General features: G+C 35.9%; 1 protein-coding gene across 3 annotated transcripts in view; it reads left to right on the top strand.

Moving 5' to 3' along the window:
• The window catches only part of FMN1 (formin 1), a 493,911-nt gene that overhangs the window by 123,345 nt on the left and 351,766 nt on the right, over positions 1-18,800 (top strand). For all 3 annotated transcript variants that reach the window (XM_069097659.1, XM_069097661.1, XM_069097662.1), the window contains exon 2: positions 2,160-2,338. In XM_069097659.1, coding sequence (XP_068953760.1) covers positions 2,160-2,338 — 179 coding nt within the window. The remainder of the gene's footprint in view (positions 1-2,159; positions 2,339-18,800) is intronic.

Below are 18,800 nucleotides of genomic sequence, written 5' to 3'. Positions count from 1 at the left end.
TAGAATAAAAGCTTTTTGCATTGATTTCTGTGTCTGGATTAATTCAGCTTTTGGTCCTTTGTCATACTGACAATACAAAAATGCTTACCTATCAAGGTTTCATAATGCATGTTTCCTTCATTTGGATACTGTCAATTTTTTTAATCATTTAAATAATTTACTTCTCAAAGCATTCTGCAAAACTACTGTTTCTGCTCTGGGTTTTGCTTCTTCCCATCCTCATCTTAAATGACAAATAGACTGCATGCACAATCTCAGTATTGCTTTGTTTGCAGTCACGACAGAAGGTAGATTTTTTTCCCTTAAAATGGGAAGCATAATTTTTTTAAGCGTTATCTATATCTAAATTTGTGAAATTATGTACTCCTTCTATGGTTCCATTATACCATTAAGAACTTGCACCATCAGACAGTTTCCTTTGATTATACATGCTTTTTAAAAAACTTGAAGGTATTTTGCTTCCTTATGTTTTGTGATGTGTCTAATTTGTTTTATGTTGTGTCCTTCATTCATTGTAACTACATTTAATGCCAACAGTAACTCCAGTGTCCAAATGTAAAGGGGAGGCATAGAATGAGATTTGGAAGTGAGAAAGTTTGCATGGAGGTTAAGAAAGTTGTGAAGGGAGAAACCATAAATTAAATCAACTTTTGCATCCCTCAGTTCTACTTCCTGTGAAGAGAGAAATCTCAGAAAGAGTCAACATCAACAACACCACTACCAACAAAAAGGAAGCATAGCTGAAGGAAATTCAGTCCTTTGGTTCTATAAAACATTATTTCTATTTCATGTAATGAGAGTAGGAGAATAAATGGGGAGAATGAGAGGTCTGAAAGTCTAAAGACATTTTGCCTTAAGAGAAGTAGCAAATGACCTGAAGGACAATGACAACTGAACAGGGAAATTATTTTTATCTGTCCTTCTAAGGTAAAAGGGACACCTAATGTTCTGGACACCCTGAAGTCTGCCTAGTAGAGACTAAGCAAACACTACCAGACATCACAATCTATCTGTTGCTCCTTTAAAAACCTTTAACCAGATAAGCAAAACACCTGCCACACACTAGGATAATTTGACAGATGGTGTCAGCAGAAACACTGCCCCCTATGTGATGAAGCATAATAGATGCTTTTGTGTTTTCACTTTTTTCCCTTTCAAAAAAAAAGGCCATCTGGTATGAAAGGTCAGCATGAAATGCTGCCTGGCAGTCCATTTCCCAGCTGGTTTATTTTAAGCTCATGTTACTCATGAATTGAATTTTCAATTGGATAACAGTGTTCAATTAGCTGAGCAACTTGCGCATATATATATATATATATCTATATACACATACATATAAGTATGTATGTATGTATGTATAGCCCCACAAATGCATAGCACTGCCATAAAAATCTCAAATTCCAGTTTAATAGATGTATTTACCACTCACATGCTTAACAATGAGTCTGAATGCAGTGGCAGGTTGGTCTCTATCTCTCTGGTGTTTCCAACTACTCTTGAAACATAACCATCATTCTGAGTTTGCTCAGAATGCTAGATCTGAAAGAGACCTTGAGGAGCAGATGAAGAAACTGGGGCCTAAAGAAGTTAAGGAACTTACTCAAAGTTATGTGGCTGATTTGTAGCAGTGTTAAGAGTTGAATCTAGACTTCTGACTACTAGTCTGATAGTTTATGCCAGGGGTTCTTAATCTGTGATCCATGGAATTTTAAGGGGTCTAAGAATAGATTTCAGGGTGTCCATGAACTTGAGGGGGAATTACATATTTATTTTCATTAACCTCTAACTGAAATGTGGAATTTCCTTCAATTATGTAAAACTATTATGCTGAGAAAGGGGCCTTCAGTAGGTTTCACTAAACTGCCAAATGACACAGAAATAAAAGAAATAGAAGTCTATGACACAGAAATAGAAGGCAAACCCTTGGATTAGGTAGAAGTAGAGAGAAAAATAGTAGCCTTCTTTTATTGACTGTGAATTTGGACATATCTATAAGTGTGACCCAGAAACAGTGATTATGGCCTAACTTTTTGCGGAAATTAGGTCCTAAAACTAGCTTAAAACTAAATTAAAGTTTAGATAGGGATTTCTATAAATTGGATTGATTTTTACAGCCAATATCACTGATGACCTTTTATGTATGTGTTGACATCTTTTAGGCATCTCCCTAGAAGGCTTCATCAAGGATGGCTTTACTGAACAGTCACCATATAAAGAGAGCTCCAGTAGGGATGGAGATGTATGGGTCTTGGGCTACAGATCAGCACCATCCTATCCCTTCCTGGTCCATGAGGGGAAAGAGAAGCCCAGCAGGAGTGAATTGCACTTGGACCTTCAGGTGAGTATTTCAATAGAAGTCCGGGGGTTTGTGCTATAATTTTATGTAATCAATACAGACTCATTTAATATTCTTAATACATATCTATTTTATATTATATGTTGCATCATTTATACACTTGTTTAGATCAGAAAGATAATATGTTTTCTAATAATTTTTGTCATATAAAAATATGAACTCTGGGAGAGGACACTGCTTTCTCAAAACAAAAGAAACAGGTAAACTGAGGCTAAATTACTTGGTTTGGAACACATAGTGTGTCAGAAGTGGAGTTAGTAATACAACTTAGATTGCTTGTTTCCCTATTAGTCAATCAACAAGCATTTGTTAAGTGCTTAGTATATGCCAGAAATTGTGCTAAGTGCTAGGAATATAAAGGAAAGGCAAAAACACAGTATTTATAGTATTTATACAATACCAACTATATGCCTGGAACTGTGCTAAGTGCTTTACAATTATCTTATTTGATCCTCAAAACAACCCTGGGAGGTAGGTACTATTATTATGCCCATTTTACAGATGAAGATACTAAGGTAGGAAGAGGTTAGATGACTTGCCCATGGTCACACATATAGTGAGCACTCTGAGGCAGGATTTGACTTCAGGTCTTCCTTATTCCAGTCCCCATCTAATGGGGGAAAGAACATGCAAATGTATTTTTATATATACAAACACACACACATATATAATATATGTGTATGTATATGTATACACAAGCTACATAAGGTGTAAGAGGAAGGTAATCTCAGAGAGAAAGCACTGCCAGTGAGAGGAGGGTACAGGACAAGCATCCTGCAGAAATTGGGATCTGAGCTGAGTCTTGAAGGTAGAATGAAGGTAGTTCATTCAGGAATGAACAAAGTCTGGAAGTGGAATGTCGTGTTCAAGGAATAGCAACAAAGTCGAGGTGACTGGATTGTAGACTGCATAGAGGAATAAAGTATAGAGAATGGGAAGGTAAAAAGGACCATGTTGTGAAATGCTGGACAGAGGATATTATATTTGATCCTGTAGGGAATTAGGAGCCACTAAAGTTTATTGAGTGGGGGAAGAACAACATGGTCAGACCTGGGTATGAGAAAAATCACTTAGGCAGCAATTATCAGACTATTTAATGCTGGTTAGACTCTTACATGGGGTTCAAATGATAGCCCAAGTGATTCTATGATAGTTGTAAATTGGCTCATTGATAGAGACTCCTTAGAAGCTATTTTAAAGAAACCTGAAATGAAAAAAATATTATTGCAAAGAATTGTTGTACTCTGGAGACCCGAGTGAAATCCATGTGTTTCTTAAGGTATTCTTATAGCTGCAACAACCTGCCATCCTTCCTTCTATCTGTTTAAGAAACAGAGTTGGAACTTAAGTTCTCATAGTTGTAAAGGAATTTAGAGGCTATTTTGTCCAACCCATACTTACACATGAATTCTCCACAACAACATGCCTGGCAAGGGGCCATATCAGCCTTTTTTCTTGAAGACCTTTAGTGAAGAGGAACCTGCTAACATGTGAGGTAGCCCATTCCCCTTTAGCATAACTCTAACAGTTTAAAAAGTCTTCTTCTCCCCACCCCCACCCCACAACCCACCATCATCAAGCCTATAGCAATAGCTAATGATAATAGCATTTACACTTTATATTTTGCAAAGTTATTTACAAATATTTATTTTATCCTCTCAACTGTGAGGTAGGTGCTCTTACTATCCCCCTTTTACAGACCAAGAAACTGAGTCAGGCAGAGGTTAAATGACTCTCCTGCCATCACACACTAAGAGTTAAAGTCTGTATTTGAACTCAGGTCTTCCTGATTCCAAGTCCAGCATTCCCTGCACTTACCTGCCTGTTGCTTATGTTTGTTTCCCTGAAATTTCCAACCATTAATTCTAGTTCTACCTTTGGAAGGTCAAAAAGAACAGGTCTAGCCCCTTATCCATGTGAGAACTCTTCAAATAATTGGAGGTAACTATCTTATCTCCCTCTTCCCCAAATCTGCTTTCCCTCCATCCTCAGTTCATTCAACTAAACTAAGCCACATATGGTATGAGCTTAAGGTCCTTTACCATCCTGTATACACTCTACATACTCTTCAGCTTAGCCAATGTCCTTCCTAAAATGTGTCCAGTACTAAATGTAAACAGAACTGATTTAACTTCCCAATAAAAAAATAAATATATTCCACGAGGGTCCCTTTAGAATATAGTTTCCCCTTTTTTCATTCATCCATTCATTCAATAAAATCATATCTAACACATATTTAATAAACTTACTGCAGATAAAATATTATTCTTGAGATATTCACCTTTCAAATAAGCTGACATAACTGATCATACTACAGATATTCCTACTGGCTCTGGCTCTATCTATTATGTCCAATTTCCTTTTTTTTAATTTTTAAAAGCAAATCTTTCCCTCCCATAGGCCTCCAAATTAAGCAACTCTCCCCCCCCGGCCCCACCTCCAAAGCCCAACAAAACTTTCATTAGAAATACGCACAGTCCAAAAAAAGAAACTCCCTCACATTGGCCATGTCCTAAAATGTATGTCACATTCTATAGTTTAAGTTCATCACTTCTCTATCAGGAAGGGAGTTATTTGTTCTATCTTTGAATGAATGAAACCCTCTGGATGCATGATTATTTCATTGCATGATTCAGAGTTCTAAAGTCTTTCAAGGTTATTTTTCTCTATAATGTTGTTGTTATATGAATTGTTCTATTTTGACTTCACTTTGCACCAGTTCATAGAAATCTTCCTAATTTCATCTGAATCAATCCATTTTATCACTTTTTATTACATTCATATATGATAACTTGTTTAGCCATAACATTATTTAGCCAAAGTGGGCACCCCTTTTGTTTCCACTTGGGAGTTACTATGAAAAGAGCTACTATAAATATTTTTGTGCACATAGGTTATTTTTTCTTCTTTCTGTGATCTCTTTGGGGGTATAGGTCTATTACTTTGTGCCCAGTCTCTTCCCAGTGATGGGAATTTGTATCCAACAGTAGTTCAATGAACATATTTAGGTTACAGTGAGCCCTGACTAAAGTAAATTTTCATTAACATGAGCATACTTTATTTGTTTCTAGATCCTTCTTAGGCCTTATCTGATTAATTTCAGACTTTGGACCTTGGAATATGCCGGTTTTGCTCACAGGCATGATGATTTACTTCTCACACTTTTCAAAATCCAGTCTGGGTGTGGCTTTGAATTTTCCTGTGGGAAACACAAATTAATAATTATCTTCTCTCCTGGAGAAGCAACAGACCTCTCTCAGCCAGGCTCCTCTAAAGGGCTTTTGAAATTAGCCTGCAGGTTGGAAATCACTCTTTAGGAGCTGACACAGACTTTGCTAAACATTAGTCACTTCCTATTTTTCAAACTAGTTTCACAACCTGAATGATGGACTGGAATCTTGGCGGGCAATAGTGACATCTATTGGTGGAATAGCTGGAAAAAATTTAAGTAGAGATTACTGAATGTTGCAAGACTATCACATAAAAGCTGCTGGATTTATATGTTGCTAATCAGTTTTTTTTTAAATCCTTGTTTTAGACCAATATGTTCCTTTTTAATTAGTATAGCTCATAGGATTGTAGATTTACAGTTAGAAGGGACCTTAAAGGTTATTAAATCCAAACCTTCATTTTACAGATGAAGAAACTGAGGCACAGAGAAATTAAGGTCATATAACTAGTAAATACTTGAGGCAGGATTTGAACCCAGGTCTTTCAGAATCTAAGACCAGTGATCTATTCACTATAGCGTGCAGTCTCTCAGTTGTCTTTTCCAGTATTTGTGGATAGGCCTTAATACTCTATAAATCATAGCTTCTCAAGTTATATTATTTTCTCATTTATATACTAGAGTACTCTACATCATTTCTTTAAAGGTCACTATAGTAGATAGAAAAAGACATTTTTTTCTCCTGGTCAACACTTAAGGTAAGATACTGTTCTCAGGAGAAAAGGGAATAATGATGTACCATTTTTTGATCAGTCAGCAAGCATTTATTAAATACCTAATATGTGTCAGCATTATACTAAGTGCTGATCAAGGGAGGCAGTGTGTTACAGTGAGTATTGATCTTGGAGTAACAGAAGCCAAGTTTAATCTTAATTTTTTTTTCATTTAAAACCTGTGTGACAAGAAGCACATCATTTAACTTATCTGGCCTTCAGTTTTTTTTCATCTATAAAATCCAAGGGGTTGAATTAAATGACTTCTAAGATCACTTCTATCTCAAGCTCTGTGATCCTGTGATATAGAATTGCCCATAATATTCTATTTTTAGCTCTGTTTCTGATTTAAAGTGTAACCCTGGGGAAGTCTGTTAACCTTCTTGGGTCTTTTTGTGGATTAGAGATGCTTTTTCCTCATTCATTTGTCATTGAGATTCACCACATGGGCAATTAAAATGTATTCCTTTTCAGACCAAGGCTGCTTATTTCTACACATGGGATCAGGTACGTTCAAATAAGACTGAGCTTAATGCTTCATAAATTTCACTTGTGAAGTTTTAAGCAGTAATTTTTAAGCAAGATGCCAATGAACTGAATGAGCAAATGGTGGGAAAAAATGATGAAAAGCTACCACTTCAGTGTTAGCACATGGAAGTGAAAAAACCTTAGTCATCTGCAAGTGCACAGACACCCTACTGAGTGACAAATTTGGAATGTGAAGATTTAAAAAATATGAAAAATAGGGTACTACTTATTTACTCTTACTACTGCCTTCCCAAATTCCTTTGGTTTAGGTTGTTGTTTAAAGGTCATTTTTGTTCAGTTGTTTTTAGTCTTGTTTGACTCTTCATGACCCCTTTTGGGTTCTTCCTTGGCAGAGATACTGGAGTGGTTTGCTATTTCCTTTTCCAGTTCATTCTACAGATGAGAAAACAGAAGCAAACAGGGTTAACTGACTTGTACAAGGTCACATGTCTAAGAAAGTGTCTGAGGCTGGATTTGAACTCATAAATATGAGTCTTCTTGATTCCAACTCCAGTCCACTCTATCCATTATTCCACCTAGCTTCCCCTGCTTAAAGATAACTAATTAAATTTTTTAAAAGGTTTTTGTATGAAATCATAAACTGAATGCCAGGCTGGACCTAGCCCCTAACTATGGCTGAGATAATCATATGAAAGCATGTGGGAAGATAGTCTTTATTGCCCAACATAGAGAATCATTTATTAAAAAGTCCTTAAGTTAATGTTATCAAGAAATAATAGCAAAATTATAGGATAATTGAAAGGAGAGAAGCTGAAAGACATAGCTTTGGCACTGTCTTGGGCAAAATCTTAATCAGTGGTTTGAAGATTTGGGAGGCAAGTTGCCAAATTTGTGGATGATATGAAATTGAGAATGATAGCTAATGCATTGATTAGATGGTGAATCCAGATTTTAAAAAGAGATGAGATTAAAAGGCTAATGGATGATGATGTGTTAATCATATTTAATAGGGATAAATAAATGCCTTGCACTCACATAAGCAAGAAGGGGAAGATATAACTTAGAAGTAATAATTATGAAAAAGAAATAAAGATTTTAGTTGGCGCTGAGTTCAAATTATTACAACTATATGAGGTCACCATTAAAAAAGCCAAGAGATCTTGGGCTGTGATAGTAAAAGCATAGTATACAGAATAAGGAAAGCATTAGTTTTGCTCCTCAAATCATATCATATGAGTTATCATTTGAAAGAACTAGAGATGATGAATGAGCCTTGGAAAAGGTCTGTCATAGAGGAGAGAACTAGACTTATACTTTGTACCTCCAGAGGATAAAACTAAGACAATAGATAGAAAAGGACTTATCTTTCCCTAATATGAGTTACCAAACTAGAATGGGCCATTTATTTTATGAGGTAGTGAGTTCACTGTCACTGAAGTAATTGTTTAGAGATTGATCACTTGGTATCATATATTTATGTATAGATAGAGATAGAGAAATATGGAGATATATACACATATATGTGGAAATATATGTGTAGATACAGAGAGAGAGAGGGAGAAAGAGGGAGAGAGAGAAAGAGATACACAAATAAATTTCTTTTTAGGAACTACAAGTGGTTATTTCTATCTCATACCTCACTTCTAACTCATATCTCATCTCACATCTCATAGCAATGGCTATCTTAACTGCTTTAAAAATGGCTACTGAAGGATATTTAGCTGATCCCATATAATAAATACTTCCCAGAATCAAGGAGTGTGCAGATCTCTCATCAGTTCAGTAATAGCAGCAAAATAGAAATTCACACACCCCTGTTTCCTCATTTATAATAAATAACATATTGGGAGTTGAAGTGGAAGGGGGAGGATAAATAAGAATTGGGCAGCAAAAAAAAAAAGAAAGAAAGAAGGAAAAGAAAAAAAAGAAAAGAAAAGAAAAGAAAAAAAGATGGAGTCTTGAACCATTTTAAAAAATGCACACAAGAAAAAAGAGGGAAAGCCAAAATCATAGACAAGTAGGACAACTTAGAAAGTTACTTATTGAATTTATTGTATAAAAGAAAAGCACTCTGTATATGAGACCCACAGTTTTATGTACAATCCTCTTCTTCAGTTATGTTGTATATATAGAAATGGAAATGACTATTTTATTTGGTGTTTAGAATCTTAGTCAGAAACTTAAGAATAAATATTTTTTAATCAAATGCTTTATTAACTTCTAGTTTATGTCATTCATTTCTGCAAGCTTTTGAGTTACAAATTTTCTCCCCGTTTTCCCCCTACCCACCACCCCAAAACAGTGATCACACTGGATATCCCCTCCTCCAATCTGCTATCCCATATCTTCTCCCATACCCGCTCCAACTTTCCAGTAAGGCATGGTGGATCTCTGTGCCCCAGTGCCTGTATATCTTATTTCCCACTTACATGTAAAATAATATTAACAATAGTACATGTCTCTAAATATTTTTAATCATTTGATTTTAAAGCTTTGAATTCCAGGTTCGTTTCCTTCCTCCCTTGTCACCCATTCTTACTGGGAAGATAAGCAATTCAATATAGGTTGTACATGTGTAGCTATGCAAAACATTTCCATAGTGGATATATTGTAAAATACTGACTATATTTCCCTCCTCCTATCCCACCTCCCACTTGTTCTATTCTTTACTTTGATACCATCCCTTTTCAGAAGTGGGTGCTACCAACTTCCCTCCCCCTCAGCCTGCCCTCCTTCCATCATCCCCCCTCTCTTCCCCTTCCCTCCTACTCTCCTGTAGGGTGAGATACCCTATTTAGTGTGTATGTCATTCCCTCCCTAAGCCAAATTCAATGAGAATAAGGTTGACCCATTCCCTTTTGCCTTCCTGTTCTTTCCCTCCACTGTGACCATTTTCCCTTGCCTCTTCTATATGAGATAGTTTAGCCTATTCTGTCTCTCCCCATCTCCTCTCATTATATTTCTCCATCATCTCTTAATTTCACCTTTTAAGTATCATCCCTTCCTATTAAATTGGTCCTGTGCCCTCTATCTATGTATACCTGTACACATATATACACACATTCACATAAGTATTCATATGCCCACATACCCTCCTATATAGACACACACACACATATATATATATATATATATATTTCTATTTCTATTCTCTTCAACTATTCTTACACTGAAAAAGGTTTCATAAGTTACAATTATCATTTTCCTATGTAGGGATGTAAATAGTTCAACTGATAAGTCCCTTATGATTTCTTTTCACTGTTTACCTTCTCATGTTTCTCTTGCATCTTGTATCTGAATGTCAAATTTTCTATTCAACTATGATTTTTTCATCAAGAATGCTTAAAAGTCCTCTATTCCACTGAATGACCATATTTTCCCCTGAAACATGATACTCAGTTTTGCTGGGTAGGTGATTCTTGGTTTTAATTCCAGCTCCTTTGACCTCTGGAATATCATATTCTAAGCCCTTCAATCCCTCAATGAAGGAGCTGCCAGATCCTGTGTTATCCTGATTGTGTTTCCATAATATTCAAATTGTTTCTTCCTGGCTGCTTGTAATATTTTCTCCTTGATCTGGGAATTCCAGAACCTGGCTGTAATATTGCTAGGAGTTTTCTTTTTGGGATTTTTTTTCAGGAGGTGATCAGTAGATTCTTTCAACCTCCATTTTGCCCTCTGGTTCTAAAACATCAGGGCAATTTTCCTTGAGAATTTCTTGAAGGATGATTCCTAGGTTCTTTTTTTTGATCATGGCTTTCAGGGAGTCCAATAATTTTAAAATTCTCTCTCCTGGATCTATTTTTCAGGTCAGTGGTTTTCCCAATGAGATATTTCACATTGCCTTCTATTTTTTTAATTTGTTTGGATCTGTTTAATAGTATCTTTAATTCTCATAAAGTCACTAGCTTCCATTTGCTCCATTCTAATTTTACTGAAGGAACGATTCTCTTCAGTGAGCTTTTGAGATTCTTTTTCCATCTGGAAAATTTGGCTTTTTAAGGCATTCTTCTCCTCATTGCCTTTTTGAGCCTCTTTTGCCATTTGAGTTAGTCTATTTTTTAAGGTATTATTTTCTTCAGTCAGGTTGTTGACTCTCTTTTCATGATTTTCTTGCATCATTCTCATTTCTCTTCCCAATTTTTCCTCCACTTCTGAGAATAAATAATTTTTAAAAAATCCAAATAAGTAATGGTACTACCCTCTTTAAACCAAGCTACATGTGGGATTATGTGTTATTAGTTTCGTTTCAAAAACTAACATGTCCAAATCAGATTATTCATAGTAGTGGGACAAATATCATCAAGTAAAGAGGTTCAGGAGACTCTAGAGGATCCTTTCATCTCTTCTTGATTGTGTTTCTTAGAGACTGTAAAATATCTTCAAGTGAGACATGGGCTGGGAATGACCACATTTCATTTTCAAAAAAAAAAAGAACCCAGGGTGGTTAGATGGAGCAGTGAATAGAGCACTGGCCTTGGAATCAGGAGGACCTGAGTTCAAATCCTGCCTCAGAAGCTTAACACTTACTAGCTGTGTGACCTTGGGTAAACCACTTAACCCCAATTGCCCTGCCTTTCTCCCTACAAAAAAAAAAGAACATAGAATATAGAGAAACAATAATCAGGAACTGGATGATTGTATAACTTAGCATTGCAAGGGATCCAAAAGTAACCAAGATAAGGGACAGAAGAGGTCAAGATGATTAGTGAATCTGTGATGAATAATGATAATGGAATAGCTCACAATGGAGATGCTTGCTCTTCAGCTATCTCTGCCATTTTTTATATTACTGGCTCTTCCATTTCCAGAGAAACCTGGGAACACTTGCATAAGCTGATGCAGAGTAGAGTAAGCAGATATAGAAATAATTTATACATAATTTATATATTACATAATATTAATTATATAATTATTATATATAATCACATATCTAATTGCAATAATATATAATACATAATTTAATATAGTAACAACATAGAAAATCAAGTTGCAAACATTTAAATATTTTGAACAATTCAGTGACTATCTGTGACTCCAGAGAAGAGATGATGAAATATGCTACCCATTTCCTGAAATATGGGTAATGGGCTCAAGGTGCAGAGGGGTAAATACATTTTTGAAGGGCAAAGACATGAGTTTGTTTTGCTTGACAGTGTTGCTACAAAGATTACAGTTTTCCCTTTTTATTTGAGAGAGTGGATTTGTCAGGGGAAGGGAAGGAAGGTAGTACTACTTCCCTTCCCACTCCCCCCCCCCAAAAAAGAAGAGAAATTAAGTCATTAAAGCATCTTTTAAAAGTGTAGATAAGGGAATAGAAGGGAGTTCATAGGGGAGCACAGCTTTGAAAGTTAGATGTTGAATTTTTATAACCTTTTTGAAAAAAAAAACAAGCTGTAAATAATTAAGATTCATGTTTTCCCATATTATCTTTTTCTGTTCTACTTTGTACATGAAAATGTTCCTTTTTTGTTTTCATTAAATTCAAAATTAAAAAAATAAATTAATAGTTCTTCTCTGTAGCCTTACCCCACTTGATTGTTAATATTCACAAAAGTGAGGGAAAAGGCTTACAACTTTCCAGTACACCTCTGAAAACTCCATGTAGTTATTTGATTAAGGAAATTGAAATCATAGTTGTACTTAATGGAGATTTCACTTTTTTTCCCTAGTGGCAAAGGGTTCTTTTATTTTTGTGCTTCAGAATCAATATCAGAAAGGCAGTAGATCTTAATAGGGGTCTTTGTAAATATTAACGTTTCAATTTTTAAGTAACATAAATAAAGGGAAAAAAAGCCCTCAAAGGAATGAGAGCTTTATATCTATGGTGTGCTACCCCCATCCTCTACCCTGGGCTTCTCTTAACGAATAGCTTCATGTATGTACTTCTCATTGTCATTCCTAGAACGCCTAAAAAGAAAATACCTCTCACAAATATATCCCTTAGATTCACAGATGATTTTGCAAATGTTTGTATTTTAATTGCAGAGCCTTGACCCCGGGAGATTTTTCTTTTAGCTATTGTCAAAATAGATCCCTTTCCTCTTTGAAGGGTGAAAATGAAATATGAAAAACTAGCTAGGTAGGAGATTTCACTCTTGAAGCCAAGCCTATGGTAAGGATACATTTTCCATTTGGGGAAATAATATTCAAATGAAAGACATATAGAAAATTATTATTGGAGAATCATGCACTCTTTGTCCTGGCTATGTCTAAAGTTAGTTCATACTTTTAATATTTTTGCAAATTCTTTCACCAAGATCTTCTGGTCTTTTAGTCTTCTCTCTATGGGTCAACAACATCTTCCTTTCCATCTTAGAGAAGGAAATATTGAAGCTCAAGAAATTTTACTAGCCTGCCCTAGGAAAGTCATTACATGGAACTATTTATGGTAGAATAGTATATGTCTCTGAGTAGCATAGTATTTTCTATTGCATGTTTGATTTTAATATACGAGCCCTGACTTCTGTGTACAAAACTTTAGGAAAAGATAATGCTTCTTGAACTATATCTTTCCTCAGCTAGGCATTCTGATACTTCCTGAAAAGGATTTTTAAAAATGAACAGTAACCATGATTACAGTTTCATTATTATTTATATAGAGAAAGCACCTTGAAGTTTACAAAGCAGTATACAAAGCTTCATCAGAAGCAGTCTGGAATAGTGGCTATGTGGTAAACCTCTGAGTCAGAAAGATCTGTCTTTAAGTTATGCCTTTGACAAATATTGTCTGTAAGGGGTAAAGTTACTTAACTTGCCAAGGCCCTAGACAAACTCTTTAAGCTTAAAAGATGCATAACAATTTTGCTGATTTGCATTGGTGGAGGGGCTTTTCTTACTTGATGTATGCTGATGAAATCACACATCTGACCCCACAGACCTATACATCAAATATCTTTTTTGATCCTTTAAATATAACCACAAGTACTGTAAAAACATCTACTTCTCAGGGTTGTTGTGAGGATCAAATGCTGATAATATGTACAGGGCTTATCACGGTGCCTGGTACATAGAAAGCACTCTATAAATGTTAGCCATTATTATTTGTTGTTATTATTATTAATAATAATCTATCAAATGAGAATTGAAATACTGTATTACCCCCATTTTACAGATGAGAAAACTGAGGCTATCCAACTAGCATGGAGAAGTAGAGGCAGGATTTGAATTTAGGTCTTTTGAGCCCAAGTCCAGGGCAGTTTTCTTTTTGTGTTTGATGAGCAAGGAAGCGTTGCAGCAGCACAAAAGGAAACATGAGATATGCAAATCTAGAGAAACCAACATCCCAAATGTTCAAATGGATTATTTGTGCTCGACCTGTGGAAGAGCCTTTGGAGCTTATATTGGACTGATCAGCTGCAGTCTAGCACACTATACGTTGTGTATCACCCCATCATTGTGATATCATTGGTCTTCTCTGAGCATGAAAGATTAATAACAATACAAGGTCTTCTGATATGATGGAGAGCTTCAAGGAGATAAGTCCAATGAAACTATGAAGAGTATTTGAGATTTGAGATGCTGGTGTCAGGTCTGGAGGATTCTGAAGTACTCTGGGCAGATCATAAAGCCTGAATGTGGGATAGAGAATCCAAAGGACAATTGGAATATGGGGAATAAGGTTGTCACAGATAATTCCAGAGGTATGAGCCTTTATCCAGGGTGTACTCATCCAGTATCCATAAGGCAATAATGTTGTACTAAATGCTTGTTCGAATTCCTCCCACTGATCATGGCCCTACACTATTAGAACTTCACGTCCCTATACATCCTCACCCTTACCTCTTTTTCAGGCTTTTGAGTATGCCCCTGGCTCTGATTATTTTCCCTCTGAGAATCTCAACTTTGTTTCTTGTTTTCCAGCATTTTTTGACTCTGATAAGATTTTTGAGAACCTCATTAAAACACAATCTTGGAAACTTTTGGCCTTAAACTCTCTGAGGGGAAAAGATCCTAATTGCTACAACCTGTATTTCTTGCAATGTTCAGGTGCACTTTATTTGTACTGATTGACTAAGTTCAGCTATTGGGTTTAGATAGGTTGGACCCATAGGGAGTGCTCTTGGTCAAGCATTCATAAGACTTAAATGGTAGATGGTCCTAGAACATCATGAAGGTAAGGAAAATACTTCAGTTATAGTTCTTATGCCCTTCCAGAAGCTCAAAGCTTTAGTCATGTGCTTGTGAGTTAGACAAGTGTGAGTTATTGTCCCAGATAAAGGAACATTATGTGGGGTAGAAACTGAGTTATAGAGAGGGTAAAGTCACTCACCAAATTAATGAGGGAGATGTAGAATTAGTGCTTTAGGGAAAAAAGAAATGGATTGAAAATCAAGAGACCTGAATTCAAATCCTAGTTCTTCAATTATCTGGCTGTGAGACCTGAGAGAAATTAATTAATTTCTTTGGGCCTTACTTTTCATCTGTAAAGGTGAAAGGGAAGAGATAAATGGCCAGTAAGGTTCCCTCCCACTCTGGAATGCTGTCATTCTGACTTGGCTCTCTCAACTCCACCTATATGTGCAATTTGCTATATAATCTTTTGGGTAATTTGATAAATTTGGCAACACTCCTCAAATAAAAACAAACAAAAAATGGCCTTTATCCTACTGTTTATTATTTCCTAGGCCCTTACTATTTCCTCAACCAAATAGTCCCTAGTTAGAGGCTGCCCCCTCACTGAAATCCTTCACACTTCTACTCCTTAGCATTCTTTACCCAGACTCTAATTCTACCCATTTTCCAAGGTATCCGGTTCTAGTAATGGTCAATGAACCATAAATGACTGACCCCTTTTGGAAATTAGACCAAGGAGGGATGTAGAAAGTAGGAGCTAAAATCATAGGAATCAGGCACTATACCTAGGAGAAATTGAACCTAGTTTGCCTTGTCTTTTTCTTCCCTTCTGGAGGTTGCTTTTACCAGAATTTCTCTCTACAAGGATATCCTTTTAGCTGAGTAATCAGTAACCAGTAAAAATCAGGAAAGCAGTAAAAAGGAATGTTTTAAGAAGATGAGCAAAGTTCATTTTGTAATTTGCATAGAACTTCAGTGGCCTAATGGCTTTGGAAAACTATTTTTAAAGTCATATTTACTTACATGATGAGGCTAAAGGTCTTGTAGTACAGTGGGAAAACCAGTGAACTTAAAGAGATGGGTTTTTGTTCTGTCTCTGCCAACAGTTACATAATCTTGCACTGTTCACTTGAGAATTTGGAGCCTTGGTTTCCTCATCTCTAAAATAAAGGGGCTAGATTAGATGACCTAAAAGGCCCATGTAAATTCCAGAATCACATGTCCCTATACTCACTGAGAGGGGAGAAGCTAGCATCTAATTCTTGTTTTCTGGAAACGGATGATAAGGAAGACTTTACCTCTTTCTGCTTACCATTTTGGTGATACAAACCATCTTCTTATTTGATAGCAATCCTCATTGGGATGAAGAATACTTGACTACATCTTCAATCTGAGTGTAGCTAGGATTATAGTGGGATGACAGAAAAAGGAAAAATTCCCTGGTAACCTAATTCAGAGGATGTATTTCAGATCCTGAGTAGCTAGGCAAGAGTTGTTATTAAAACCTGTTTATAGAAGCCTTTATATAGGTCAAGTACTTCAAAATTATTTACTATTTGTACTTTATGATGGTTGCTCAAAGTAAATCATTGTGAGGTCCATTGCACATATGTAAAAGCCATCAAGTATAAATGTTATATAAATATCTTGAGACCAGAACAAGTAGACTAAGAGAAAGTCTGAGAACAGGTTGAGAGCAGCAGATAGGAGGAATTGCAATTATATTTAGGGAGATCATCTTGACTATAAGCATTATGAGTATCCTGATCAAGTTTAGATGGTATCTTTATAAATTGTTGGTGCTTAGTTAGTCTTTGTTAGTTGATGGCTCACACGTGTCCACATACTTAGATGGTCATTCTTTTTAGGCCCAATCCCAGTCATTTACCCTAAGTCTATGGGAATATACTCCTTTGTATGGCTATATTAAATGTTATCCTTCATGAAGGAAAGGGAAAAAAACCCTCAAAAATTAGATGGCCTCTTTATGCTACTGTCACACTAGAATAATTTGGCCTACTTAAATTCTTTTTGAAAATTTATTGTATTTTTAATTTATGGATTAAAACAAGCATTTCCATAACATAGTATAATGGAAAAAGATGATTGCATATGAAAATGCAAGTCTGTTATGCCACTTGCTATAATCAAAGCCAATATTAATGGATCTCTTCTTGGCTTTTACAAGGAAATCTGTTATATTTCCATTTAAAATTTTATCAGTGGAGAAGAATGAGAATTCTTATCTTCAGTTTTCTGGAATTGACTATGAGAGACAAGAAACATGAGTTCTAGACTTTTCTCTCTCATTAACTTGCTAACCTTGGGTAAATTACTTAACCTCTCTGGGGCTTCAGTTTCTTCATCTGTAAAATGTGGCTCTTAGAGGAGGTGACCTAAGGTCCCTTTCATTTCTGTGATGTTGGTTTTTGTCTTTGTATCTCTAGGGCTTACCTAGCATGGTGTCTGGAATACACTAAGTCAGATTTGCTAAGAATTTGTTCGTTGAAGTTCTAAATCTGCTTTTTCATTTCTATAGTAAAACTCACCACAATGATACTGAGCTCCCTGGTCTGATGGTAAGAGATAGCTACTGGCATTTGGAGGGAGATTTCATGTCCTTGAAAACTTAGAGGTAGTACAGTGTGAAAAGTATTCCACAAGGAGTCAGGAAACCTAGACTCCATCTGTCACTATCACATGTTAGCTGTCTGACCTAAGGCTAGTTACTTAACCTCTCTGGACTTCAATTCTTCATTTATAAAATGGAAATAACACCTTACCTGTCTTGGATTGGACCAGATGATCTCTCTCTTGAGGACTCTTTCATTTCTCAGTTCTATGCATCTATGATTCTCCTCGCTTAAATTATACTGCCTATGGGCATCAGGATGAGATAAGACATCTATCATCCACTATATATAGTTCATAAAAACCCAGTGTTTGCTGTTGCCCCTTCCATCCTATGTCCTACTGTGTCCTTTTCTAGAAACCAAAAGAGGATTGGCTCTGAAGTTAAAGGACCTTCATTCAGATCCTAACTCCTTGTGTGACCTTAGGCATGTCAACTCAATTTTCTTAGTACTTGTCTATAAAGTAACGGATTTGTTTTTAGATGGTCTTTGAGACAGACCCCTTCTACCTCTAAAGGAGGTATTTTTAACATTTTTTTTGTCCTGTATCCCTCAGGCAGAATGGTGAATACTATGTATCCCTTTTCAAATAATGTTTTTTTTTAATGCATAAAATAAAATATGTTAGGTTACCAAGGAAATTGATTGTAGATATGTGTGGATCTACACACACACACACACACACACACACACACACACACACGAACCATGATCCTATAGATCAGAATCAGGGATGGGAAACCTTTGAGGCCCATGTGCAGGTTCCTCACCCCTGGACCAGACCTTCTCACTTAACGCCTTGTGTGACATGTTTACTATCCCTTCCCACACCTACCCTAAATATCTGTTTGTCTACAAGGGTCTCAGATTTGATTTTTGAAAAGGATTTAGTTTACTTATCCTTCCTTTTTTGTCAGAAAAGTCAGAGCTTTGTAATACTTATCCTTAATGAGTAGTTCTGTTGAATGAGAAGTGAGCCTATTTTGAAACTCCAATGTCATGGCTGAGATTTTCTCTAGCATCTTGGTATTTGTCCAGCCTACTCAATAAACTGACATCCTTGACTTAGAAGACTGAATGTGAAAAGATAAATTTGATCTTGTGGTGAAAATGGGAACAAGAAATGTCTTTGATAAAGGGCAGTTTCCTGAGTTAGTGAAAAATTATGAAACCTATTTGTTCCCATATATACACAGATGAATATATACATATATGCATATATGAAATCTGAATATATATGTATCATACAATCTGCGTGTGTATGTATGTGCATAGGTAGATGGATATAGATAGATTGTAGACTT

This window comes from Petaurus breviceps, unplaced genomic scaffold (assembly GCF_028583685.1).
Source record: "Petaurus breviceps papuanus isolate PSGF00001 unplaced genomic scaffold, PetGlider_PUasm1.0 37, whole genome shotgun sequence".
NCBI lineage: Eukaryota > Metazoa > Chordata > Mammalia > Diprotodontia > Petauridae > Petaurus > Petaurus breviceps.
The sequence above is the reverse complement of the archived record's forward strand: the minus strand, read 5'-3'. Positions and strand labels throughout refer to the sequence as shown.